The sequence below is a fragment of the Cryptomeria japonica genome, chromosome 4, assembly GCF_030272615.1.
Source record: "Cryptomeria japonica chromosome 4, Sugi_1.0, whole genome shotgun sequence".
Taxonomy (NCBI): domain Eukaryota; kingdom Viridiplantae; phylum Streptophyta; class Pinopsida; order Cupressales; family Cupressaceae; genus Cryptomeria; species Cryptomeria japonica.
Window position 1 is genome coordinate 18,292,603 of NC_081408.1, and position 27,100 is coordinate 18,319,702.

The window sequence follows — 27,100 nt, forward strand, 5'->3', positions numbered from 1 at the left end:
TTTCTGACCAAAATCCTCAAGTTTCAAAGGCAAAACCATAGTTTTAAAACTCTTTGACTCGCCTCGGACTCGCGAGTCCTTTGGCTAGCCGAGTCGACTCGCCTAGGACTCGCGTGGCGAGTCCAGGCGAGTCCCTGTGAAAGACTCGCGAGTCTTTCGCAAAGACTCGCGCGAGTCTTTCACTCAGACTCGCGAGTCTTTCACAGGGACTCGCGGGCCCAGAAAAAACGCGCCCGTGGGGCTTAAAACCAATTTTTTTTTCATTTTTTGACTTCAATTTGGGTTTTTTTTGGCTGGAGCAGGTTAGAAGGGTTTGGAGGAGTAGAGGGAAGAAGGAAAAATCAGCAAGAGAGATCTAGGTAAGGATTTTTCTCCTCCTTTTTTTTTTTCATTTGAATCATTTCATTGTTTTGAAACTGAAAAAAATCTTGAAAAACAAGGGGATATGCTGCCAAATTTTTTTCTATTTTCTTTCCTAAGTTATTTCCTCTTTTTTTTTTCTTGTTTTTGAATGCTATTTTTCCCAAATGATTCATTGTCATTTTTTTTGTTGATTTTCCATAAAACCCTGCTGATTTTTTTTTTTTCATGTTAAATCAGCAATGGCAAGTTCAACTCCAAGGGCAACCCCAAGGTCAGGAAGACAAAGAGATAAAGCTTGGAAATATGGGATTGCAGGAAGCAAAAAGGGGGAGGTCACTTGCACCGAATGCACAAGATGGATGACTGGTGGAATCAATAGATTAAAATACCACCTTGCACAAATACCTGGATATGGTGTGGAGGCATGCTCCAAATCAACTCCTGAAATTATTAGAGAGATGAAGGCCATTCTTGCTGAGAATGATATGCATAAGGAAGAAAGGCAAAAAACAAGAGAAGCCATAGCAGCTGCAATGAATCCCACATTGTCCACTTCGGGTCCCATTGGTCATAGTCGGGGTCGTCAGTCACTTTCATCTTTTGGTGACAATGAGGGTGAGGCTAGTGGCACTCCTGTTAGATCAGACCCTAATTTTTTTGTACCACGCAATGTTCCAGGTGCACAACCTTCACTTGAAGGTACAGGATGGAATAAAGAGAAGCATGAACAAGCACGGATAGCAGCTTCAAACTTTTGGTTTTACAATAATCTATCTTTCAATGCAGCAAACAATGTGTATTGGGAAAGTTTTGTTAATGCATGTACAGTGGCGGGTAAGGGGTTTAAGGCCCCAACAGGTTATGACTTCAGTGGGCCATTGCTAGAGAAAGCTGTGAAAAATACAGAAGGTGTGGTTGATGATCAGAAAAGGTATTGGAAGAGAAAAGGATGCAGCATTTTATCTGATGGATGGACAGATGGACGGAATAGGACTCTTCTCAACTTCTTGGTGGCTTCAAATGGTGCAATGGTATTCATAAAGTCTGTTGATGCCTCAAATGAAATAAAAAATGCAGAGACTTTGTGTAATCTGTTGGATGGTGTGGTTCAGGAAGTTGGAGTTGAGAATGTTGTCCAAATTATCACGGACAACGCAGCTGCATATGTATCTGCAGGTAGAATGCTTATGCAAAGGCATCCTTCGATTACATGGAGTCCTTGTGCTGCACATTGCTTGGACTTGGTGCTAGAGGACATTGGGAAGATTGGATGGGTGAAGAAGGTGGTTGAAGATGCAAAAAGTGTCACCAAATTCATCTACAACCATACTTGGGTGCTTGCTTTGATGAGAAAATACACAAATGGCAAGGACCTTGTGCGACCTGGAGTGACACGATTTGCTAGCCACTTCATCACTTTGCAGAGCATTCTTAGTGCCATTCCTCATCTTAAGCAGATGTTTGTGTCAGATGCTTGGTTGGGGTCTGCATACTCCAAAAGACCTGAAGCAGAGAAGATTGCGACCATTGTTTTTGATGATGGGTTCAATAAAAATGGAGAGGAGTTGACTACGGTAAGTAACAAACACAAAAGTAAAGTTTATACAATCTTGTCTATTTGCTGATTTTATTTTTTAGGGGTTGATTTTGTATTAATTTAAAATTTGTTTTAATTTTTTTAGGTGACAGAACCTTTGGTGAGGGTTCTTCGTATGGTGGATGGAGAGGGCATGCCAATGGGTTTCATTTATGAGGCCATGGATAGGGCCAAAGAGGCCATTTCACATTACTATCGTGGAAATGCAAGAAAATGTGAAATCTTTTGGCGCATCATTGATCGTAGGTGGACAAACCAACTCCACCAACCGATACATGCCTTCGCCTACTTTTTGAACCCGAAATTCTACTTCTCTGATTCATTTAGGGCTGATGAGGAGGTCATGGCAGGTGTTATTACATGCATTGATAAGATGACACCTGATCCTGAGTTGAGAGACAAGGTTCTTGATGAGTTGGAGGTGAGATTTGACATTTGCAATTGCTCTATCTTTATTTATGAATTCGGAAATGTTCATTATTGAATTTGAGTTTGACACTTTGACTATCTAGTATCTATTTCTGAATTTGGAAATGTTCATTCCATTGTTCAAGATCTACAAAAGTGCAGAGGGGAGACTCTTCTCATCACAACTAGCAATTGATAGGAGAGGAAAACAACAACCAGGTAAAACATTTAGTAACTTAGTTCAACAGTGCAAGAAAAAACCTACAAACTTGATTGTTACATTTTTTTCTCAATTCTAATATTTCTAAATGTTTTTTGTAGATTTATGGTGGGAGAATTATGGTGCCGGCACGCCTAATCTTCAAAAGATAGCTATCCGTGTTTTGTCTCAGCCATGCAGTGCTTCTGGGTGTGAACGAAATTGGAGTGTCTTTGAAAGCATTCACACAAAGAAGAGAAATAGATTGTCACAAAAGCGGCTCAATGATCTAGTATTTGTTCGGTACAACCTTCGCCTTCGAGTTAGACAGGTGGAGGGTGTTTCACATGAGGCCATTGACTTGGATGAAATTGATCCATATGGTGATTGGACCATGAATGAACAAAATGATGGTGATGATGTCCTCCTTACCGAAGAAGAAATTGCAGAAATAGAGAGAGGAGCAGCACAAGATGCAGAAGGAGCAAGATTGGATGAAGATGAGGACGAAGATGAGGATGATGATGAGGACTATGACTTTGAAGAAGACTCATCTCACCATTTAGATACCACAACACCCACTGCTACTACTTCTAGCTCAAGGCCTGAAAAATTGAGCTATATTAGGAAAAATACAAAGAGGAAGATGTAGTCTTCTCTTTGGTTTGTTCATTCACATTGCTGTTTTTCACATTTGCAGTTGGACTTGGACATATCATTATATGTAATTTTGTGAACATTTATATACTTATGCTGCCATTATAGTATTATACATTTTAGAGTTGAAACTTGAAACTTGAATATGCTGCCATGAATGATGAAATTTCAAATATTGCGTGTTTGTACTTTGTAGATCATATGACATGTGTAATGTTTCAATTATGGCACTTATGTTCTCTAAATGCATTAATTTCTTTATGTTTTTTTGTAAAACTACGGTTTTTTTTTTTTGCCGAGTCTTTCGCGAGTCTTTCACGAGTACGAGTCCGAGTCCGAGTCCAAAATTTTGGTTTGCCGAGTCCGAGGCGAGTCCGAGATTTTCAACTATGGGCAAAACAATATTCATCATGTTGTTGGAGGTCTCTTCGTCTTATCCTAACCTTGCCTTAGCACCATTTTGAAGAAAACATGCATTTTTTTAAAAATCTCGCTGTGGACCTTCAATGAGGGTCAGGAGCGATTTTTCATGTTTTGCTCAAATTTAGCATTTTTCAACCTCCAAAATCTCTTCAAGACATTTCAACTAGGCCCCCTCACTGACTTGCAAACTTAGCTTTGTCAAATTTTAGGGAAAAGGTGTGTTTTTGGTGTTTTTCGCTCTGGACCCTCAGCAAGGGTCAGGAGCGAGATTCGCTTTGGACCTCCAACAAGGGTCAAGCGCGAAATTTGACTTTTTGAACTCTCTGTCAGGATAATTTTATGGAATATAACATTTAAGTATAAGAAAGAAGAAAGATATCTTATACTTTAAGTTATATTCCATATATACTTTCAGGATGTTTGAGAGTGGTTTCAGACCTCCAGGAGCCATATTGCAAAATCTAGTTTTTGGAGGATTTTCAGTTTTCCAGACTTAGTCAAATTTCAGGATCAGGACATTCCAGACTTAGCCAAATTTCAGGATCAAGACATCACTCCAGCAGGACCTGCTATCCAGGTGATCCCCTTGGCGACACTCAAAATGCAAAGGCTAACTAACAAAACCCTAAAAGACCTAGAAAACAAACCCTAGAAAGCAAAACACAGGGGTCGCCATTTGCAATGGGGCGATGTGTGAAAACGTCACAACACCCTGTTACTGTTGCACATACTGAAAAATCACCCCGGGTCGGGAACGTATACATATAGTCCGCATTTCGTACAATTGGTCTCTTCGTGTACATAGTTTAGGTTTTTGTTTTCTGTTTTAGTTTGTTTTCTGTTTTTAGTTTAGTTTCCCTATTTTGCTGCTTTACTTTAGTTTGCTTTGTTGTAGTGTAAGTGTCCTTTCGGAAGAAGCCCTCTCCTTGTCAGGTTTTGTAGAGGTATGTTTGCTTTTCTTAGTATTGGTGTATGAGATCAGGATTTTTGCCGGTTTGTTTCTTAGATGTCGACTTCGGTAGAGCGCCTAATTGACAGTTGCCCCCGTAGTTAGTCCATTTTGGTTTAAGGCTTAGTCATTCTAAAAATTTAGTTGCTTATTGCGTTTTGTCACCAACATTGCGATCACTGCACTTTTAAACGCTTAAAATCGCTTAAGTTTGTTGTTTTATCAAAGGCAAGTCATTGCAAGTGAAAATTTAAAGCTCTGCTTCAACGACCACTATCACGCTCAATCCCACGTAGGCTTCACTGCTTACCAGACAATGTGAAAAAGTTAAAAGTAAAATGGAAAATCAAAAGCAAAGAAATATTAAACTACTTGGCTTTGGGAGTGCAGACACCTCTGCTGGTATTCAAAAGAAAATTTATCGGAAACAGAGCAATTTCTGTGAGCTTACAGGCGATAACTCCGTCGGGGCTATAGACGCTCGTTCGCAGCGAGGCTCTATCCAGGTTGCTTTTGGAGTATGAGTCTACAAGGTAGCTTGCATTAACTAAACGATGATATCTCAACTTTCTCTAAGCTAGAGTGAATTTCACTGCACACACTTGATTTTCAAGGTTGGTGACTCGATTCACTGTGCGACCTCTTTTTTGTTCTAAATCTGTCTTTTGTCCTTTGGATTGTTCTGTGGGGTATATACCAAAGATTCTGGGGTTCGATCCGGATAGTCATCCTTGAAATGTTCGGGAACATTTCCCAGACGAGTCACCACTTGTTGTGCGTATTGCACACCCATCCCCGTCCTGCACAGAGACCCCCATTTTTGGATTTTGAAGTCTGCCCAATGAACAAGAGAAAGTCCAAATAAGGTCGCAGAGGCAAAGGTAAAATCGCATGAATGCCAGAAATCACGAATTTCATTCTTAGGGGCCAAATTTCTCCTTCAATTGAGGAAAGAGCTATTGCCTACTACTTCTTGCTGGTCCATGTGACTGCACATGTGCCCAAGCTGAAAACATACCGAGAAGTTGACTCTCTGTCATCAACACAACCTGCCCAATCTAAGTCTGTGAAACCAACCAGCCTAGAATCTTTGCTTCAAATGTAGAGTGACAAAATCAAGAGTGCCCTTCACATACCTTAGTGTTGTGTGTATTGCACACCCATCCCCGTCCTAGACAGGGACCCCCATTTTTGGATTTTGAAGTCTGCCCAATGAACGGGAGAAAGTCCAAGTAAGGTCGCAAAGGCAAAGGTAAAATCGTGAAACCATCTCAGAGCTCGAAATTTGGAGTCTTAAAGCGTTAAAAGAGAGAATAGAAAACGCGCAGAAATCCCTTCAAGAAATCACGCATTTCCAATGAAATGGCCGAATTTTGGTTTGTGCCTAAGTTGCACAGAGAGCCAAAATCGGGTGAAATCCAGAAATCATGAATTTCATTGTCAGGGGCCGAATTTGCAAGTGAAACGAAGTTGCGTAGGCAGGTTAAATCTCGCATTCTCGCCTCTTGAGCCAAAAACTTCCAAAAGCGTAAATTCACGCTAAATAACCAAACAGGGCGAAAATTGCGAAAAATGTGAAATGAGGGAGGTGTTTAACTTCAAACTTTTCAAAAGCAGGATCGGATTTCATGTTCAAAGAGAAAGACGAAATTTAAAAGATACATCTCACAAAGAGCTTCTCGAGCCAAGCATTAAATTTAATGTTTGTCAAATTAATTAATTTTTCAAATTGATTTATTAAAGTGAAATCAATGGTTTGCAGGTTGCAGGACGTCATCGCAAAGAACCAGAAGAAAACCTAAAAACGCAAATCGAAGAGGGATCACAATCAAAGTCAGGCGTTGAAAGCTGAAGAAAAAGACGCAGGAGCGCGTTGCAAGAGCGCGAGATCTGAACCAAGCATTGGGAAGCGTGTCGTTGAACACCAAGCTAAAGTCCATCACCGAGAGCAAAGACCGAAGAACACTCCAAATACGGAAAGTCTATGCATTCTCGAGAAATACATAGCTGGATTTAATTCCAAAAGTTCGGTTTCTGAAAACTGAAACTGTTTTATTGTAAACCTGCCTGTGGGCCCCACTCAAGATATTTTGAAACAAAGGGGAAATAGGTCAGTTGTGGACAGTTATGTCCAACTATCGGATAGACTCAAATTGAATCCAGACAGTTGCAGGTAGTTGAGATAGTGGTTGAGAGGATAACTGAAAATTGAGTGGGCATGGGTTAAAGCTACCAGCTTTTGCAAGGCAGGTCAGGACCCTTGGATGCAGTCCATCCTAGCCTCTGATTCATATTGTAAAAATCTATAAAATGCAGAGGCCTTTTTTTTGTAAAGGGTTAGATAGTTAGAGTTTTGATAGTTAGATTTTGAAGTTAAAATAGGTTAGATTTTAAGCATAGCATAGAGATGTTGCAAAAATTGTTGTAATGGCAGCTGAAGCAAATATATGAACATTGAAATATGGTGTTTGTTGTCTTTGTTTTAGTCTGTTTGCATGGTTTCTTACAGCTGGTTAATTTTAGAGTGCAGGGATTTTAATGGTGAAGTGTAGAGGGGTATTTGATGCATTTCTGGTTCATACCATTGGGGGTCTGCTAATCGTAGGTCATCGTGCATGGTTAGTCTAAACCCAAAACTGTGCTTAGTTCAACTGCAGGTGTTCGTCTTAGGCTGCGCCAGAATTGGGTGCCTAAAACGAGTGTCTCCGATCTGAAAATCCTTCATCCCTTGGAGCTTGCACCGTTTTTGTCTAGTTGTGAGGGTATCTCTGGCAAAACAAAAACTATGAATGTTGGCCATAAGAGAAAAATTAACTGTGTTATGCTTGCCCTTCCCTCTCGTTGATCTACCCTCAATGAGCTCATCATCATGAAGATCACCAATGGCCCACCACTTAGGCCGGAGAGTAGAAGTACCAACATCTGCTGCAGGATGAAGAAGATTACTTGAATAATCTGGAGCATGCTCATCTGGATGTGGATCCGGATGGTCTTAAGGAAAGTCAAGTGGCACAATGTCATGCCTGGAAGACCCCACAACTGTAGAGTCAATTGAATCCCTCCCATTAGGTGGACCTAAGGGAAGGCGAACACCCATATATGTAGCCTCTAGAGGCTGATCCGTAATGCTCAAAATAGGAGAAGGCTGAAAAGGCCCTTGTTCTTCATCAAATACTCCATCTCGACTGAATATGAGACGATCAGTGTCTACATCAATCAGTCGATAAGCAATATGGTTGTCAGTGTAGCCGGCGAACATCAATTTCTGACTCTTGGAATCCAGTTCGGTGCGCTTGGCATCTAGAATCCAAACATAAGGTATAGAGCCAAAAACTTTTAAATGACTGATTTTGGGTTTCCTGCTATACCAAGATTCCTCTTGAGTCATCTTCTTAACAGCCTTTGTGGGAGACCGATTCAAAAGATAGACTACAGTGAAGACAGCATCCGCCCAAAACGGCTTTGTAACATTTCTATGCTCCAACATAGACCAAGCCATCTCAGTGATTGTACAGTTCCTGCGCTCAACAACGCCATTCTTTTGAGAAGTGTAAGGTGTGGTAAGTTGATGATTAATGCCATGTGATGCACAGAAGTTGGTGAGCTCTGTTGAACAAAATTCCCCTCCATTGTCGAACCAAAGTGTGACTATCTAACAGCCAGACTCTTTTTCCACTAAGGCCTTAAACTTTTCAAACATGGAGAACACCTCTGATTTCTACTTGAGAAAATACACCCACATGTGTCTACTGAAATCATCAACGAATAATAGAAAATACCACATCCAGTGACTGATGGAGTGTTCATGGGACCACAAATATCCGCATGAACGAGCTGCAAGACCTTGGATGCTCTCCAAGTGTCTTCATCTGAAAACGGAGTCCTATGTTCCTTTCCAGCTTGACAAGCTCCACAAACTCCATGATTTTGAGTCTGAATCTCAGGTAATCCAAAAACTAGATCCTCTCGAACCAACTGAGAGAGATAGCGAACATTAAGGTGCCCATATCACTGATGCCAAAGAGTGCTGATGGAAGTACTCCTAGCTGTCATGGCGAGCTCCTAAGAACTACTAGAATCAATAAGTCTATAAAGATCATGATCCTCAATGCCAACAGCAATTGTAGTGTGAGTCTCCCTATCAACAATGTTGCACTTGTGCAACCCAAAGACAACATCCAGTTGTTGTGAGTGTTGCATAATTTGACCGACTAACAGTAGATTGAGCTTCATACCAGGTACAAAGTATACATTGAGGAATATCAAATCCCTCCCACTAGATGAAATCTTAACATTGCCCTTGTCGACAACAGTATACTCTTCGCCTCCACCAAAGATCATTGAATCAATGAAAAGCATGTACTCTATAAATGAATTCTAACGATGTGTGAAATGTCAAGAGGCTCCAAAGTCAATGTACCACGTAGATGATTGAACATTGTCAGATGGGTTTTGGGCCATGAACACATAGAAGGCAAATTGCGTCTGATCAGGATGCATGGCAGAACTGGCTTTGGCTTGGACCCTCCCTGTTAAGATTGTTGGGATGCTATCAATTTCCTGCAATCTTTCACCAAATGGCCAAACATATGACAGTAGGTACACTGTAAGCTCTTCTTCTTCGAAGACTGTTGAGGTTGAGGTTGACCTTGCCCTTTTTGTTGGAAGGACGGAGCTTTACCCTTGTTCTTATCCGAAGCTTTGGCTGTGAAGGTTTGTTCAGTGGACGAACTAGCACTGCTTCCAAACTGTTGCTTCCATCGATCCTATAGTAGAAGCTTGTTGCGGAGATCAGGAAACTTGAGATCAACACTAGTAGAAGTGATATTAAGCATATCAATGAACTGCTCATAGGATCTAGGAAGACTTTTCAACATGATCACTACCATATCCTCTTCAGCCATGGTCCGACCAATAGCTTGCAACTGGTCATGGATGTCCTTGATCTTCACAAGATGTATAGATGATGGATTGGATGTCCTTGATCTTCACAAGATGTATAGATGACTTCTCATCCATCATCATAGAAAACAACATATTCTTCAGAAAGAAAGCTCGGATCTTGTCAGATGTTTCATGAAGATCCTTCAAGAGATCCCAAATCTCTTTAGCTGTTTTACCTTGTAATGTCCCCATTTTCATGAGGATCGGTCTGTAGAGGGGTTTGGCCTATTACTTGACCCTCGTAGGCCAAGGAGTTGATAAGAGGGTCGCTTGGGCAGCTGCTAGTGGCTTCACGTTATGATTTTAAGTTAGACAATGTGTTCTCACGTATGATGTCACGTGTGTTGCACTTCATATTCATAATGATATTTTAATTATCTAAAGTGCAATTAAATAATAAAGTCACTTAAATAATTAAGGGGAATCTTCTAGAAAAATCAATTATATATTATTTTATTTCTTCTAGAAGGAGGCTGACCTCTAAAAGGAAAAGAATAAATAGAGGAGGCAGCCTCATTGTTGAGCAGCAAGGTATTGATATTTGCTATTGATTGGGTTTTGTGGAGCCAAGGGGTTTATGCAGATCTTTTGTCTTTGGGAACGAAAACTCCCATTGATAGCATAACTGAGGGAGTGAAAGATCTCTTGAAGGGTTGCATTTGAGAAGGTGATACTTCGGTCATCTCATTTGAGCTTCATTTGTGGCCAAGGGCCGATTTTGCTTGGATTTGAAATCAAGACATTTTGGCATCAGGTGTCTTCAACGATTTTGGGGAGAATACTTAATAAGCTTAATGATCTATTGATGCCATTTTTTATATCTGCACTTTGTGGAGAAGATAGGCGAACTCTTTTAGGAGCTATTGGAGGTGATTTTGAAAAGATTTGCAGGAGATTTCAGTCACATAACAGGTCTGCCATGAAGGTCAACCAGACTGACTGAACCTCATATTTTTGTTCATTCCTTGTGATTCAAAAGGTAGAATTTTGTGGGTAATTGCTGCATCCATTCATCTTGCTGTGGCGATCATTTCCATCATTCATTGGAGGTTGGAAACTGCGAAATTAATTTAATATTGCATCTGCAAACTAAGGGCAGGAGACGGCCTCTAGCTCGGGTGGCGATTTGGCATCTAAAGCCTCATAAAAATCCTAAAGAAATCAGACTTCATTTTTACGCATCCCTCTTCCAAACGGCATCGCCAAATCAGGTTTTTGTGCATCATTTGTTTATGAAATCATTAATTTTCTGAGTACTGATGTTCAGAAAACCAGAGGGCAGCCATTAGAGCACAATTATATCTTTATTCTTTAATCAACAACAATCATTGTGTACCTTGAAGAGTCTGAAATAGAAATCAGAAAATGATGGCAGCTGTAGTGTTACTTCAGACTTCTTTTCTGAAGCATGTATGACAACTGTTTGACATAATGTCATTTGGCTGTGAGTGCTTATTTGCACCAGTCATCTATTGTCCTGGCCCTTATTCAGATATTTGTAATAAGTCTCTTCTAATAAAGGGAGTTATGAGGTTGCATTTAGTCTATATGTTGTTGTTGATACTTAATAGCTTCGGTAAGATAAATGATTGAATGGGAGATAAATGAAGTCTCCCATTTAATCATCTATCTCATCGATAGATAAATCCAGATCTCAAATGATTATTCCTTTATCTATAATTGCTCTCGTTATTCTGTTACAGTCAATTACGTTACTCATGCAAACTGATCGATTGCAAACTATTAAGACTGATAAACCAATAATGATCGGGTCTTATTCTAACCCTCCCGATTCATTATCGGGTTATCACCTTAATAGCCACCGAGTTTATAACCATCGGGCTTAATGCATTTCACCGAATAACTAATGTTATCGGGATAAATTGATAAACCAACTAACTTATGTTATCTGGTTTAAACCGATTAATAGTAACCACTGATTAATATTGACACCGATTGATATTGCCACCGATTGATATTGCCACTGACCGATATTACCACAGATTGATATTGCCACCAATTGATATTGCCACCGATTGATACTAAACCAAGGAAAGTATACCTTCGACATATTGAAGAGATTTGGAATGATAAACTGCAAACCCATGACCTCTCCAATGGAAACAAATCTTCATAAACTTAAGGAAGCAGTAGCAGAGTCACAACCCACTGATCCTACTTACTACAGGCAAATAATTGGGTCTCTGATGTATATGGTAAATACAAGACCAGATATTTGCTATGCAGTTAATGCTTTGAGTCAGTTTATGTGTGAGCCAAAGGAGATACACCTAATAGCAATAAACACATTATGAGATATCTACAAGGTACTCTAAATCTTGGTCTCAAATATGAAAGAGTTGATCTAGATCTACACGGATTCACAGATTCAGATTGGGCTCGAAGTGTGACTGACAGGAAAAGCACCTCAGGATGTTGTTTTAGTTTAAGTTCAGCCATGATATCTTGGATCAGCAAAAAGCAGTCTTCAATGGCACAAAGTTCCACTGAGGCCGAATACATTGCAGCTTCCTTGGCTGCCCGAGAAGCAGTATGGCTCAAGAAGTTGCTTGTAGGATTATTCAGTGAACCAATGAAACCTACTGTTATCCATTGTGACAACCAGAGCTGCATAAAACTTTCAGTAAATCCGGTGTTCCATGACAGATCCAAGCATATTGAGATTTCATACCATTATGTGCGAGATATGGTAGACAGGAATGTGATTCAGTTGGAATATATTTGTACAAGGGATCAGACAGCAGATATTCTTACCAAACCACTTTCCAGAGTAAAGGTTGAACATTTCAAAAAAGGCTTGGGTATGTGTTTACGTGTGTTTTGTACACTATCATACACAGAATAAAATACCTAAAGGCATCTTATCCTCTCTTGAATAAAGTCTCTAACTGCTGAAGATTCGCATGAAGGATCAGTTAGGATGACTCCAATGTTATGGTTAGTAGGGTCTCTACGTGTGGATAAACTCCAGTGGTATGATGTGATTTGCTGGAATCACAAGGGGACTTACATTTGATGATTGAACTTCCGATCTGCTTTGCTGGAACACAGGCTCTTACTGGCTTAGATTTGAAAAAATGGAAAAAGGATGAGAGCGAAGAGAAGATCTAATCCTAATACTAAGAATGTAGGAGCAATGATTTGATTTTTGATGAAACTCTAACTAGGTCTTGTTTTGACATCAATGGACCATCTCCACAAGGCTAGTGCGATCTTCTAAGGGAAGCTTTATGATGTTCAAATCATCACCGCAGGCATAGACACCATCAAGTTGATGCATATCAATGAAGAAGCGACAAATTGAAATTGAGCTTAAGCTGAATGATTCCAGTTGACTACACAAGGCAAGTCTGCAATCAACAAACTGCTAGTAGTATGGATATACGAATTCCACCATTAATCAATCGCATTTCCTCCATTCATCTAATCATCTACCATCTAGGATTGAAGACTCAACAAGAAACCATGCAAATTGCAAGAAACGACACACTTCACCATTACTTCAATGAAAATGGAGTTTGTTTACAATCAATCGCAACAATTTCTTGCCTTGTCCTCCTATTCTACTCTAATTACTATTCTATCAACTTCTAACTACTCTCTATCTACTAACTGCTTTCTATTATTTACAACTCTCTCTCATAATTTTACAAAATGAAATGTCAGGGCTTATATAGTGCCCACAATACAATTTGATGGCTTAGATCAATTCAAGATCAATGGCCAAGATTCAACAATGAAAACCCTAATTAGGGTTTGTTACAACCATTACATAACATTTAATGCTTGACCAATGATAAAATTGTATTGCTTGGACACATGTCCCCTCTAGAAAATCGACCAATGGATAGCCGGGGTAGGTACATCGGAGTTTGTGCCACCTTCCATGAGTTAAGTACATTGAATCTGGACATGCTGAGGTGGACCTCACTGATTGGAGAAATGATGACTAGGACGCCACCTCATTTGACACTTGTAACTTGGTAGATATTCAACTTGATGTTGTTGAGAAGCTTGCTTTAATTAATTCATCTGGAACTATTTACTTCTTCAACGAGCCCTTGTTCTAACTCCTTGTGTCCTTGATGTGCAGGATGATGATGTACCTCGCCTTGGAACACTGGATTGAAAGAGGTCACCCCTGTCCTTGCTTGATCGTCCCGGCGAAGACCGTCCTTGATCCGACTTGATTTTCCTTGATGAGATCTCCATTTGATGCCTACACAACATTTCAAAATTAGTAACATGATTTTGCAATGAATAGCATAGATTAAATTAATTTTAGGAAACCTCATGATAAGTCCTTGAATTATCATTTCCTAAAAAACGATTGGGCTACTGGAATTCAAAATTTCAAAATTCAAAATTTAAGCTATGACGATCAACGTTCAAAATCAAAACAATAAATCCATATCGCCATACCTCTCTTGAGAGCTAGCACTAGAATGCAAAATGAGGAATTTGCCTAGGCAAAATTAACCTTAGAAGCCTTCAACGTGATCTTCAAGGATAAGGAACGTCCTCTTTATCAATTCGCCACCCTTGGAGTCTTTGATGTGTTCTTCAATGTCCTTGGCAAGTTCGCCTAACTTGAAACTCGAACTCCTTTGATAATGCTTGTGCCTTCCTATTGATAAGACTCGCACCTTGAACACAATTCGCACCTCCTCTTGAATGATAATTTCGCACTTCCTTTGTATACTCCAAATCGCATATGAAAAGATGATAAATGATGATGTGAAAATGAAATAAACTACTCCTCCTTTATAGGCGCTCACCTTCATATTGACCCTAGGCCGACTTTGGTGAATAAGGCAAATTTAAAATAAACTTAAAGGCCAACCCTTGTAAAATGAAACAAATTTTAAATCAAGCGCCCCATTTTTATTTATAATTAATTAATTTAATGCCTATAATTTTAAATAAACTCGATTTTTAAAAGGCAAAAATTAATTAATAAAGGCCCATGCGCTAATGTTAAATGCTAACTTTAATTGGATTTCAAATTTATCGATTTTTTCCTAGCATTTAATAAAATCTAAAGAATGTTTTAGCGCCAAATTTGGAAGAGGTAAGGACACAAACCTATCGCTCTGGTCCCTGACTAAGGGACAGGAGCGAATTTGATGTTTAGTCTTGATTCTCTTGCCTTTTATGTTCAAAACCTCCATCCTCACGTTGAGACTGGCATGTTTGCCAAAAAACTCAAGCTTGATCGTCTTGATTTGGTGGATGAATGCCCTCTAAGGTGGATATCGCCCTGGTCCCTTGGTGAGGGACAGGAGCGAACTTCATGCTCTGGCCAACATTTGCTATCTCTCAAGCTTTACTCCTTGTTCATCACCTTGCAAATGATATCCTTGATCTTGCGAACCTTGACTTTGACGTCATCTTGAAGGAAAACGAATGATTTAATGAAAATCGCCCTGGTCCCTTGGTGCGGGACAGGAGCGATATAGCTTCCTTGTTCAAATTGATAGTCTTTTGACGTATGAAACCTTTGCATATCATCATCTTAAGACGCCTTAGACCCTGTGCAACCATGTACAATCTTGACTTGGCATGAATTTTGAATGAATTGGCAAATATGGTGGATATCGCCCTGGTCCCTGACTGAGGGACAGGAGCGAACTTCAATGTCCTGGGCTCATGCTTGCTTTCATCAACTTGCCATTGCTTTCATCGTGTAAAATGAAGTCCCTTGGTCCCCTTTGGACACTTGAAACGTGATCAACATTCAAAATCTAAGCTTTCATGAAGATTTCGCTCTGGTCCCTGCCTGAGGGACAGGAGCGAATTTGTACTTTCAAGCTCAACTACACTTCGCCAACTTCCAAATTTATCTTCAATAGACTCGTCGTGTCCCTTTCATTCATCTTTGGCCTCGATTTCGTTCTAACTTGGCAAGAAATTTGTCTAAGGGAGAAATCGCTCTGGTCCCTGGGAGAGGGACAGGAGCGCCTAGGACAATATGGGCTTCACTTGGCGTTTTTACAATCTTCAAATTATCTTCAACGGACTCGTTACGCCCCCTTTGCTTGCCTCAAACTTAACACTTACTTGATTTTCGCCCAAAACCTGTCTTATAAGGAAAATCGCCTTGGTCCCTGAGAGAGGGACGGGAGCTATCACTTAAATTCGCCCTGGTCCCTGGCAGAGGGACAGGAGCGATTTTGCTTCTAGGGTCAATTTTCCTCATGATTGTGCTTTCAAATTATATTCAACTGATAAAATGTATCTCCTTTGATCTTCTCAATTCGCGAAATCGTTCAAATCTTTCAAGGACAAGGCAATTTTGGATTTCAAGCTCCGGTCCTTCAGTGAGGGACAGGAGCGATTTTTGTCCTCCAGGCCCAAATGCTTCACTTTTCACCATGAAATGTCTTTGCTAGGGAAGATATCATCCTGCTTCAGGCTATGAATAAAAGTTAATGTCCAAAAAAGGTCTAAAAATGTGCATATAAAGAAAAGCGCTCTGGTCCTTCAGTGAGGGACAGGAGCGAATTTGACCTTCTAGGCAAAAACTTCATCATTTCATTGTTTTTGATCAAGTCTGGATGCTCTATCATGCTCATTTCGTCCTTCACCATGCTTTTGATGTCTCAATTCGTCCAAACAAGGTCAGGAATGGCTCAAATAAGTATTATCGCCCTGGTCCCTTGGTGAGGAACAGGAGCGCTTCGCCTTGGTCCTCCTGGGAGGGACAGGAGCGAAATTCGCTCTGGATCCTCAGTGAAGGATAGGAGCGAAATTTGACTTTTCGAACTCTCTATCAGGACAATTTTAATGGAATATAACATTAAAGTAGAAGTGACATTTCCTTCTATGTTTCTTCTTTCTTATACTTTAAGTTATATTCCATATATACTTTCAGGATGTTTGAGAGTGGTTTCAGACCTCCAGGAGTTATATTGCAAAATCTAGTTTTTGGAGGTTTTTCAGTTTCCAGACTTAGTCAAATTTCAGGATCAGGACATTCCAGACTTAGCCAAAATTCAGGATCAGGACTTTCAGACTTAGCCAAATTTTCAGGACCTGCTATCCTATTGATCTTCCCGACAGCACTCAAAATGCAAAGCCTAACTAACAAAACCCTAAAAGACCAAAAAACAAACCCTAAAAAGCAAAAAAGCAAGGGTCCCCATTTGCAATGGGGCGATGTGTGAAATGGTCAAAACTTTCAGTAAATCCGGTGTTCCATGACAGATCCAAGCATATTGAGATTTCATACCATTATGTGCGAGATATGGTAGACAGGAATGTGATTCAGTTGGAATATATTTGTACAAGAGATCAGACAGCAGATATTCTTACCAAACCACTTTCCAGAGTAAAGGTTGAACATTTCAAAAAAGGCTTGGGTATGATAGAAAGGTAATTTGTTGTGTAATCTGTACTTACATATCAATAAGATATTTAATGTGTAAACTTCTTTGTCATGTTAGGACTTTTATGGGTTCAACCTCCTATGGTCATTTCTAAGAGGTGACGATCTCTCAGATAACAAACACTTGTATATAGACATTATAAGGTGGCGATCTTATAATGATCAAACTAGTTATCATGTGTGATTTCTGACATGTCATGGATGTGCCATGATTATGATTGTGGTAAAACATTTGGAAAGATGTTAGTGCACATACCACAATGTGGATCAGTTGAGAATTTAAATTATTCTCATATATTAATCCTTAGTACTGCTTGTTTTGCAATACTGATATCACGTGCTCAGGTGATATCATATCATCACAAGGTGATGAATTTCTTGTATCACGTGTTTAGGTGATACTCCATGTCACGTGTTTAGGTGATATGGTTACTTGTATCATATGTTCTGATGATACTTCATGTCATGTATTCAAATGATATGAATCCTTGGAGAATGAGATTATAAACTATATAAGGAATACTGGTCATCAAGAGAAATGTGATGCTAGACACTTTGTCTGTTATTCATCTTCCCAAGCTAAGAGGGAGTGTTGATACTTAATAGCTTCGATAAGATAAATGATTGAATGGGAGATAAATGAAGTCTCCCGTTCAATCATCTATCTCATCGATAGATAAATCCAGATCCCAAATGATTATTCCTTTATCTATAATTGCTCTCCTTATTCTGTTACAGTCAATTACGTTACTCATGCAAACTGATCGAGTGCAAACTATTAAGACTGATAAACCAATAATGATCGGGTCTTATTCTAACCCTCCAGATTCATTATCGAGTTATCACCTTAATAGCTGTCGAGTTTATAACCATCGGGCTTAATGCATTTCACCGAATAACTAATGTTATCGAGATAAATTGATAAACCAACTAACTTATGTTATCGGGTTTAAACCGATTAATATTGACACCGATTGATATTGCCACCGATTATCATCGGATTAGAAATATGAATAACCGAAGTGACTTCGGTGCTTGTGTATATGTGATAAACACCGATTAAGCAATCGGTTAAGGAGGGACACGACCAAGGGGTATCTTGGTCGGTCATGTCCAAGGGACATGATCAATCAAGGTACCACTTGATCGGTTCGCTCCGTGATATACATACCCAATGATATGTTGTGGAGAAAATATAGAAAAATAAATGTTCTCTCCACCTGCAATAAACAAAATCAGATTCATTATATTGAGAAATAACATATACTTGAAAGAAAAATAACCTTGAATATAACTTGCACCTTGAATTGCAAATTGACATACATTTACACAAATGTGTAGATAGATGAACAATTTAGAGGAAATTCAAGATCTATGGATTCTGAACCGGCAGTTGAGATGATCATAAATGAACCTATACAGAGTGCTCTGGTACAGAATGTGGATCCAGTCACATCGGCATCATCAGAGAATTCCACAGTGACTGAAGAACAACAGCAAGTGAACACACCCAGATATGTAAGACTGAATCACTCTGAAAGTCAGATAATTGGGAATAAATATCAAGGTGTTATGACAAGAGGAAGACTTGCAAATGAAGAGGTATGTTTAATTTCTCAAATTGAACCAGTATTTGTTATTGAGGCATGTGAAGATAAACATTGGATTAAAGCTATGGAAGATGAATTAGAACAAATTGAAAACAACAATACATGGACATTGGTTCCCCGGCCTAAAGACAAAAATGTAATTGGAACTAAATGGGTATTCAGAAATAAACTTAATGAAGATGGTAAGGTAATCAGAAACAAAGCAAGATTAGTGTGTAAAGGATATTCACAGAAAGAGGTAATTAATTACAATGAAACCTTTGCACCGGTAGCTAGAATTGAGGTAGTCAGATTATTTCTTGCATTTGCAGCTCACAAGAACTATAAATTATATCAAATGGATGGAAAATGTGCATTTCTGAATAGTGATTTTGAAGAGGAAGTTTACATTGAACAACCTAATGGATTTTCATTGACAAATGAGAAAGATATGGTTTGCAGATTAAGGAAAGCTTTGTATAGATTGAAGCAAGCTCCTAGAGCTTGGTATGGTAGATTAGACAAATATCTTTTGAAGCTTGGTTACACTAAAGGTAATGTTGATTGCAACTTATATTTCAAAGTGACTAATGAAGACATCTTGGTTATTGAAGTTTTTGTTGATAATAAAATTTTTGGAGGAGAAGATGGATTATGTAAAGACTTTGCGAATAAGATGCAGAAAGAATTTGAAATGTCTATGATTGGGGAGATAAAATTCTTTTTAGGATTGCAGATTTCATAGACTGATAAAGGTATATTTATATGTCAAACAAAATACTTGAAGGAACTACTGAAGAAATTTGGTATGGAAAATTTCAAACCGGTAAGTACTCCTATGACTACAACTGATAAATTGACATTGAAGGATAATTCAGCTCATGTTAATCCGACAAGATATAAATCTATGATTGGAGGTTTACTATATTCGAAACAAACAAGGCCTGATATAATGAATGCAGTATGTATTGTTTCAAGATTTCAGAGTAATCCTAAAGAAAATCATGAATCAGCAGTGAAAAAGATTTTCCGGTATCTACAAGGCACAACAAATCTTGCTTTATGGTATCCTAAAGATGAAAAATTTTGATTTATGTGCCTACACCGATGCAAATTGGGCAGGAGATGTAGATGACAAAAAGAGCACCACCGGCGGGGCATTCTTTCTTGGTAGCAGATTGATTTCATGGCTAAGCAAGAAACAGAGTTGTACATCATTATCAACAGCAGAATCAGAATATGTTGCAGCAGCAACTAATTGTACTCAAATATTATGGATTAAACAAATGCTGAAGGACATAAAGGTAAAATGCAAAGAACCTATAATCATTTATTGTGATAATTCAGCAACAATTGATATATCAAAGAATCCAGTATTTCACTCTAAAACTAAACATGTTTCTATCAAATATAATTTTCTGAAAGAGAATGTTGAGACAAAAGAAGTGAGATTGGTTTATGTGAATACTAAAGAGCAGATTGCAGATATCTTTACTAAGCCTTTGCCTAAGAAAACTTTTGAATATCTCAAAGAGCAGCTTGGGGTAATACCCTCACCGGTAGAGACTTAGACAGTTGATGATTGGCATCAAACCGGCAGAATTAACAGAGTAACTTTTTTCCGGCTTTGATGGAGGAGAGCTACTTCTCAAGGGGAGTAGTTGGTTAAAACAATTGGTTATTGTAATTGGTTCTATGAGTTGGTTGTATGTTCTGGTATTTGTATTGCTTTGGCATTTGATGTCAAAGGGGGAGAGATATCTATGGAAAAACATTATCCTATGGGGGGGAGAGAGATTATTCGTTGGGGGAGAGATATATACTCTCTGCATTTATTTTGATTTCTGGAGATTGTTGGTTTTTGGTTTTTCGCATTCTGTTTTGGCACTTAGATGTTTTTTGTGTTGCCATAAATGCCAAAGGGGGAGATTGTTGGTATTATGGATGTGTTGCATTAGTTTTGTCATTGATGTCAACACTTATCCTTCTGGAGATCTTTGGTTATGTTGAATCGACACATTATGTTCACCGGCAAGTTCAATGACTTATGCACAGTCACCAGTATATCGTTCACCATCAGGTTATATTGTTCACCGGCACTGAAGATGACTTGTTATCATCTGAAGATCACTTGGTTTTGGTATTTTGGTTATTGGTCTAATTGGGTTGACATATTTGTTGTTACCGGCAAATTGGTCTAGGTTATGGACCGGCATGCATTATCTATTCCAGATCAGCAAAGCACATTATGGAGATGATTTAATTAATTAGATATTGTTGTAAATGTATTGAGCCGACATGATGCATCGCATCTTGACTTATTTGTAATTGGTTTAATTGTAATATTCTTAGTAAGCCGACCTACACATTTGGTCTTAGGTTTTGGTATATATGTAAGATCTCATTTGTGAGATAGGGAGATAGCAAAATATTGTAAGGTTATGGTATTGTAACATGGTATGTGCAAATATTGAAGATCATATGAGCAGACCATAGAGAAGGTTCAAGGAAGGTTTGAAGGTGATTATCAGAGCTTAACCAGTACTGAATCCAGCATTGGAGATGCTACTTTGAGCAGTACATTATCATTGGATTTAACCATCCAATTGTAGTCAGTGTGACTCCTATTTTGTGATTGAGCAATGAGCTCTAGGCGGTTGGCCTTTCTGCATGTGCAGACCCCATTTGTATACACATACTATCTGTAGTAGTATCATCTAATTGTGGGTAAGGTTTCCCACCGTTGTTTTTTTTCCCTTACAGGGTTTCCACGTACAAATCTTTGTGTTATGTGTTGTGGATGTCGTTTCTCTTTCTGTTTTATGTATTGAGTTTCACCGGTATTAATATTAACTGCTAATCTGTGAACCGGCATTAAGTTTGGTTTACCGGTATTAAGTATTAAGTTTGATTAAGTTATATTTGGGTTGAAATTAATTGACAACTGATTCACCCCCCCCCCCCCTAGCTGCCTCCGGGTCCTAACAGTTGTATCATTTAAACATACTTTGAATCTCCTAACTCCAAGATTCTTGCAGGAACATGCCAGGAGAAGGATCAAGAAAGGATCAAATGAAGGCATTACTCAAAGGTTTTTATCCGAAATCTCAGATTACTTCAAGATGGAGGAAAATTGGAGGCACCAACCTGGAGCAGTTCAACTTGACCAAGTTCAAGAGGAGAATGTTTGGCACACACAAGCAAATGCCCTCCACCATAGCAACTAACACGATCAAGAATGGAATTTGTCAAGCTAGTGACTTCCCACCCGCAGTCCAATGCAATGAATTGATGGTGGAATGCACAAGACACTATGACCCTAAAGAAAGGACTATAGTAGCGTCCAATGGAATGGTCTTAGCACACCTCACAGAAGAAGCAATCAAAGAAACATTTGGTATTCCTCGCCATGATGGTATGGTCGAATTGACTAAGCGAGAATCAAAAGCTTTTTTTGAGAAAGCATCTGGAAGATGTATGAACCTCATTACTTCAAACTAGATAAAGAGACCGAAGAAACCACAATCCAAAATACCAAAGAAGTTTGTATATTCTGATTTCAAAGAAGAGTATGGTGATATGGTGTTCCTGTTGAATAGGATCATGGGGTGTCCACAAGGGGCAACATTTGAAATATGGATGTTTTGTTATGTGGAAGAGGTCTCTCTAGGCTTAAAGATGATAAATTGGGCTAAGTTGATTAGTGACAACTTAGACATTCAGCTAAGAGTTGGAAAGAACAAAAACATTTTACATGAGCTCTTATGTGGTGTATGCATTGGCTAGACACATAAGGTATAAAGGGTTGATATGCAAGGGAGAGGTAGGCATCAAGAAGGGACAACTCAAGGTTTATGATTGTTATCCTTAGTTACGGCTACATGAGAAGCAACACTTCAAGAGAGTCAATGTATTCACAATGTATCTTACTCGGTTGTTGCATGGAAAATCAATGGGAAGACTTCGCAATGGCACAAGATACGATGATTGCTCCTCTTAAAGTGTTGTAATATATTCTTGTTCAAGTATTGATACAAGGTGTAATTGAAGAGGGTAACATTTATGACTTCCATTGTTGGCATAGCTCTTTGATGATGATAAAGACAACACTTGATAGGGTGGAAGGAGAGTGCGAAAGGATGGAGGAATCAGTTAAAGGAATTTAATAAAAGATCCTTGTATCATTGGAGGAGTTGTTAGGACAAGAAATGAATGAAGAAGATGGTTTGGATCTTGACGAGTTAAAAAAAAAGGTAAAGAGTGTCTACTTCTTAGGGTTGGAGTCCATTCAAGAAAGCTAGTTGAATGATATTCTTTCATTCATGATCTTCATAAGCCACCTCCAAAGAAGACAAACAAAGTGGGAGAAAACCCTTGAAGCTTGTTCCGATCAATTGGACGTGGTAGATCTGCAGCTAGATGCTTTGCCAAGTGTCGCCACAGAAGAACTTGAGTTAATCATGTCCAGATTCATTGCATATGGAATCAAAGAAAGGGATAAAGGAAACAAAGTTCTAGAAGACAATTTGTTGGAAAATTAGTTGTCATCCAAATTTCTCATTGGTTCTTGCCCTTCATTGTTAGTGATGAAGATAATGCTCCACTTTTGTTGCTTAGTATTTAGTAAAATTTGTTGGAAACCCTAATTAGGGCTTAAGTGGTTTGATCTTGGCCTTTGATTTTAGAATAAACTTGGCCCTTCATTCTTTTGGAGCTCTATATAAGCTGCCATTTTTCATTTGTAACTAAGAAGAGAGACTTGAAGAATTGTTGCTATATTGTTGTTGGATTAATAAAGAGTCGAGATATTGAAGTGTGGTGTTTCTATTCAATCTTTGAAGCATTTGCATGGTTATTCATCTTCTCAATTCAAGCTTTAAAATTTGTTTAAGTATATAAGTTGACTGATAGAATGTTGTGTATGATTCATGGTGAAACTCCTAATCCATACCACTAGCAGTTTGTTGATTGCAAATTCGCCTTGTATGGTCAGCTGGAATCCTTGAATGTGCTTAAGTTCAATTGTTACTCAATCATTGATATGCATTCAATTAATGGTGTCTATGCTTGGTAATAATTTGAAGATTCATTTAATTTCCTTAGAAGATTGCATTAGCCTTTGTGGAGTTGTTCTTGTATGTCGAAGCAAAGACTAGTAGAGTTTCACTAAAAGTCATCCTTCATCCTTGCGTTCCTAAACGTAGTTTAGCATCTCTCAACCCTCAACTTTTGCATTTTCTTTATTAAACATCTAGTGGTAGTAGTAAGTAAGAGAGATATATTGCATATCATTCGAAAAGCATTCCTTGAAAGTTAGATATTCGTCCCTTAAGAAGTACGTAAGGCCCCTTGGAGTAACAGCAATCACATTGACCAATTGAGCTTATCCACAAATCGAGACCCGACAATAGAAACATTGCAGTCTTCTAATTGATCACACGGTTTAGAATTTGGGAAGATTTTGCTGAAGATTTTGCTCAAGAGAGGATAAGATACTTTTCGTATTTTATTCTGTATTTGAAGTGTCTAAAAAACAAATCAACAGGTTTGACCCAAAAGATTCTACACACATGATGCAACAGGGTGGGAATAAACATTAATGACCCATCATGTCCATTATCAATAAATTCTTGTATGCCAAAAATGGCACCCACTATGCATTAATGCACCACTATCTATCAAGTTCGCCCAAGTGTAATAAATGCTCCACCATGCAGGAATCGCCCATAATGCAATAATGCTCCACCACGCAAGAATTGTTGACTCAATCGCCATTTGGTCAAATATGCCCATAATAAATGCACCACTGAGTCCTCATGTGGTCAAAAGATTCTCGTCTAGAAATGGACGACCACTATCTCACTCATTAATGGTGAATGCAATGAATCTAGCAATGACAACCTCCAATTCTCCTACGAAAACACTTGGCACATTCTCTATCTTGAAATCTAGCAAGGAAATTTCTTCTTTGCAATTGGAGAAAAACTTCTCCCAACTTGCTGCCATTTCTTGAGTCCTTCACATAGTGTTGGAGAACAAGGAAACATTTTCCAGATGCGCCTTGGAAAATGATTCCACAAAGAAGTATTCATGTAACCTGTCCCTCAGTAAATCCATTGTTAGTTCCCCTTCGGCCAATCTTCTTCCAAATAATGCCTCAACTGCATTGAGGACTTCTTGTACCTTCCTGATTGAGTCCTTCAAAGATGTAGACTCCATTGCTAAATCTTTCAAAAGATTCCTTTCCAATGTAGATAGCATAAAACCACCGCGAGAAGTTATAAATTTCGTTCTCCTGAACAACCTTCCCATCGATCAATGTCCGCCTAGGGATTTTCATTAATTCTCTAAGTTGTTGAATAGTCAAGTCTTGGTAAATGTGCACATCCTCCCATGAACGATTTGTAACTTCCAACCTGTTCAAGATAGCAAGAATTCTAGAGTGAAGGGGAGCCAAGCCCTCAATGAATTTTATGGCTAAAGTGAAAACATCTTCTACCCACTCCTTAGAGCATTGAGCTCTTTTCCTTACTTCTTCAGTGCCATCAACAGATTCCTTAGGAAGAGAGGAGGGAAGTACAAAGAACCCAACTTGGCTCTCCTCTGCTGATTGTTTCTTTTGAATGCAGTAGATTTGAATTTGTTTTGGTTTTTGAATGTTTATAGATTTTTTTGTGTTTTTTTTTGGTAATAATAAGCAATGATACAATACTGAAATAAACTCCTATGCTTAAAATAATACTGAAACAATAATATTACTGCTGGAATTAATTTACGAGACTATCAAGGGAATGTTGTTCTATTTTATAGCCAATATGCCTGGGAAACAAATTTATTACAATGTAAGATAAAAACCTGATTTTTGCTGTCCCAGTAGTTGAAAAATCTGCAAACTGCAAATTTTAATTTTTTTGAAAGAAATTACTGTTCACGCAGTACTGTAGCAGTCCGTACTGCAGCACTATTCACGCGGTACTGTTCATGCGGCACTGTAGCAATCCGTACGACAGTACTGTAGCAATCCGTACCGTACTTGTTAATCACCAAAATTTCTTCAATAAATCTGCAATAATTTCTCGTGAATTTATTCTTCAATTTTGCGCAATTAGATGCAAATAAGACCTCCGAATGAAGTCTTCCTGAAACCAAATATCACTGAATATTTCATCAGCTCAGATGGTGAACATTGAAGCAACTACGTCCTCCAATGGTGGCTGAAAACCCTAGTCTCCAGAGCAAAACCCTTTCAATTTCACAATGTCAAAATAAAATAGCCATCCTCTTCTTTCCAAACTCAGCGCTATATATCCTTTTTTGCAAGTCGTACCCTAATCCTCTTAATTACAATTTTGCTTGTAATTTCATTTAATTTCACTTTGGGTGTCAAAAACGATTTTAATCATTAAATGGGCATTTAATTTTAATATTTCAATAGTCTGGCTCTGATAATTTAATTAAAAACATGGCCCCGTCTAATGATGAGTTGACCCTCAAGTTAAGTGATTATAATATAAAGTCACTTTATAACTTTATTATTAAATCACTTAATAATAAATGCTAAGTCATTCAAACTTGTCTAACTCCACAAATATTTTGAATTTAGCTATGCCGTCTGAAACTGGAGCTCACTTAGTTGACCACCCATATGACCGTGATGTCTGCTAAAAATAGCAGGGGTCCATCTCCAACTGCTAAAAATAGCCTGGCCAAGCCAAACTCAAAGCAAAACTCATCATAAACAAACTCTGGCAACCCAGAAGTGTACTATGCTCTGTCCCCGGAAGATCTCCACGCCAAGGTGACCCTCTATCCAATCCTACTAGCCTACGAGGATCTTTGATAGGCTAATCACAAGCTAGAGTGATGTCTCTAGCTAGAAGGGGACATCACAATTGTTGAATAGTCAAGTCTTGGTAAATGTGCACATCCTCCCATGAACGATTTGTAACTTCCAACCCATTCAAGATAGCAAGAATTCTAGAGTGAAGGGGAGCCAAGCCCTCAATGAATTTTATGGCTGAAGTGAAAACATCTTCTACCCACTCCTTAGAGCATTGAGCTCTTTTCCTTACTTCTTCAGTGCCATCAACAGATTCCTTAGGAAGAGAGGAGGGAAGTACAAAGAATAGGTCTTTTCTCTGAGTGGATGTTTAAAACTCCACACATACTCGCACAAGGCCCTATTTTCGCTCTTCATTCTTCAACCTCTAGCACTTTTCCTTCATCTTTTTCACTTTCTCCTTTATGGCTAAGGAAGATTCTTCAAAATCTTCCACAACTTGTGCCATGGAAGCACACCCTAAATTGACTTCTCTGATTTCATACTCCTCAGGCGTGATTTCACTTCTGTCCTTATCTACTCTAGGCTCAACCAAGTGTAGAGTCTTGGATCCAAATTCATCTCATGTGATCTTGGAAAACTCCCCGGCTGCCTTCTTCTCTATCGATTTGTCTATTCTGCTTAGAATTTCTTCGAAATCCTGTGCTAGATCCACTTCCTCTTCTAGTTCTCTTCTCATTCTTTCTTTCAGCCAATCTGGAGCAACTGTTGTCTGATCCTGAA

The 27,100-nt window shown here is 38.7% G+C and overlaps 2 protein-coding genes across 2 annotated transcripts in view; one reads left to right on the plus strand and one right to left on the minus strand.

Annotated features, from left to right (window-relative positions):
• Positions 1 to 27,100, minus strand: part of LOC131033138 (protein ABC transporter 1, mitochondrial) — a 200,741-nt gene that overhangs the window by 165,620 nt on the left and 8,021 nt on the right. The window lies entirely within an intron of this gene.
• Positions 1,943 to 3,399, plus strand: LOC131875394 (uncharacterized). The gene is made up of 3 exons (XM_059219526.1): positions 1,943 to 2,381; positions 2,515 to 2,587; positions 2,690 to 3,399. Exons 1-3 carry the CDS (start codon positions 2,076 to 2,078, stop codon positions 3,217 to 3,219), a joined length of 909 nt encoding a protein of 302 aa, XP_059075509.1. The 5' UTR covers positions 1,943 to 2,075; the 3' UTR covers positions 3,220 to 3,399.

Bases quoted from the DNA above. Each gene is read 5' to 3' on its own strand.
- LOC131875394 (XM_059219526.1), top strand. From the start codon at position 2,076: ATGGTGGATGGAGAGGGCATGCCAATGGGTTTCATTTATGAGGCCATG. The intron at 2,382-2,514 runs GTGAGATTTGAC...CCATTGTTCAAG, and splicing joins AGGTTCTTGATGAGTTGGAG to ATCTACAAAAGTGCAGAGGG. The intron at 2,588-2,689 runs GTAAAACATTTA...TGTTTTTTGTAG, and splicing joins GAGAGGAAAACAACAACCAG to ATTTATGGTGGGAGAATTAT.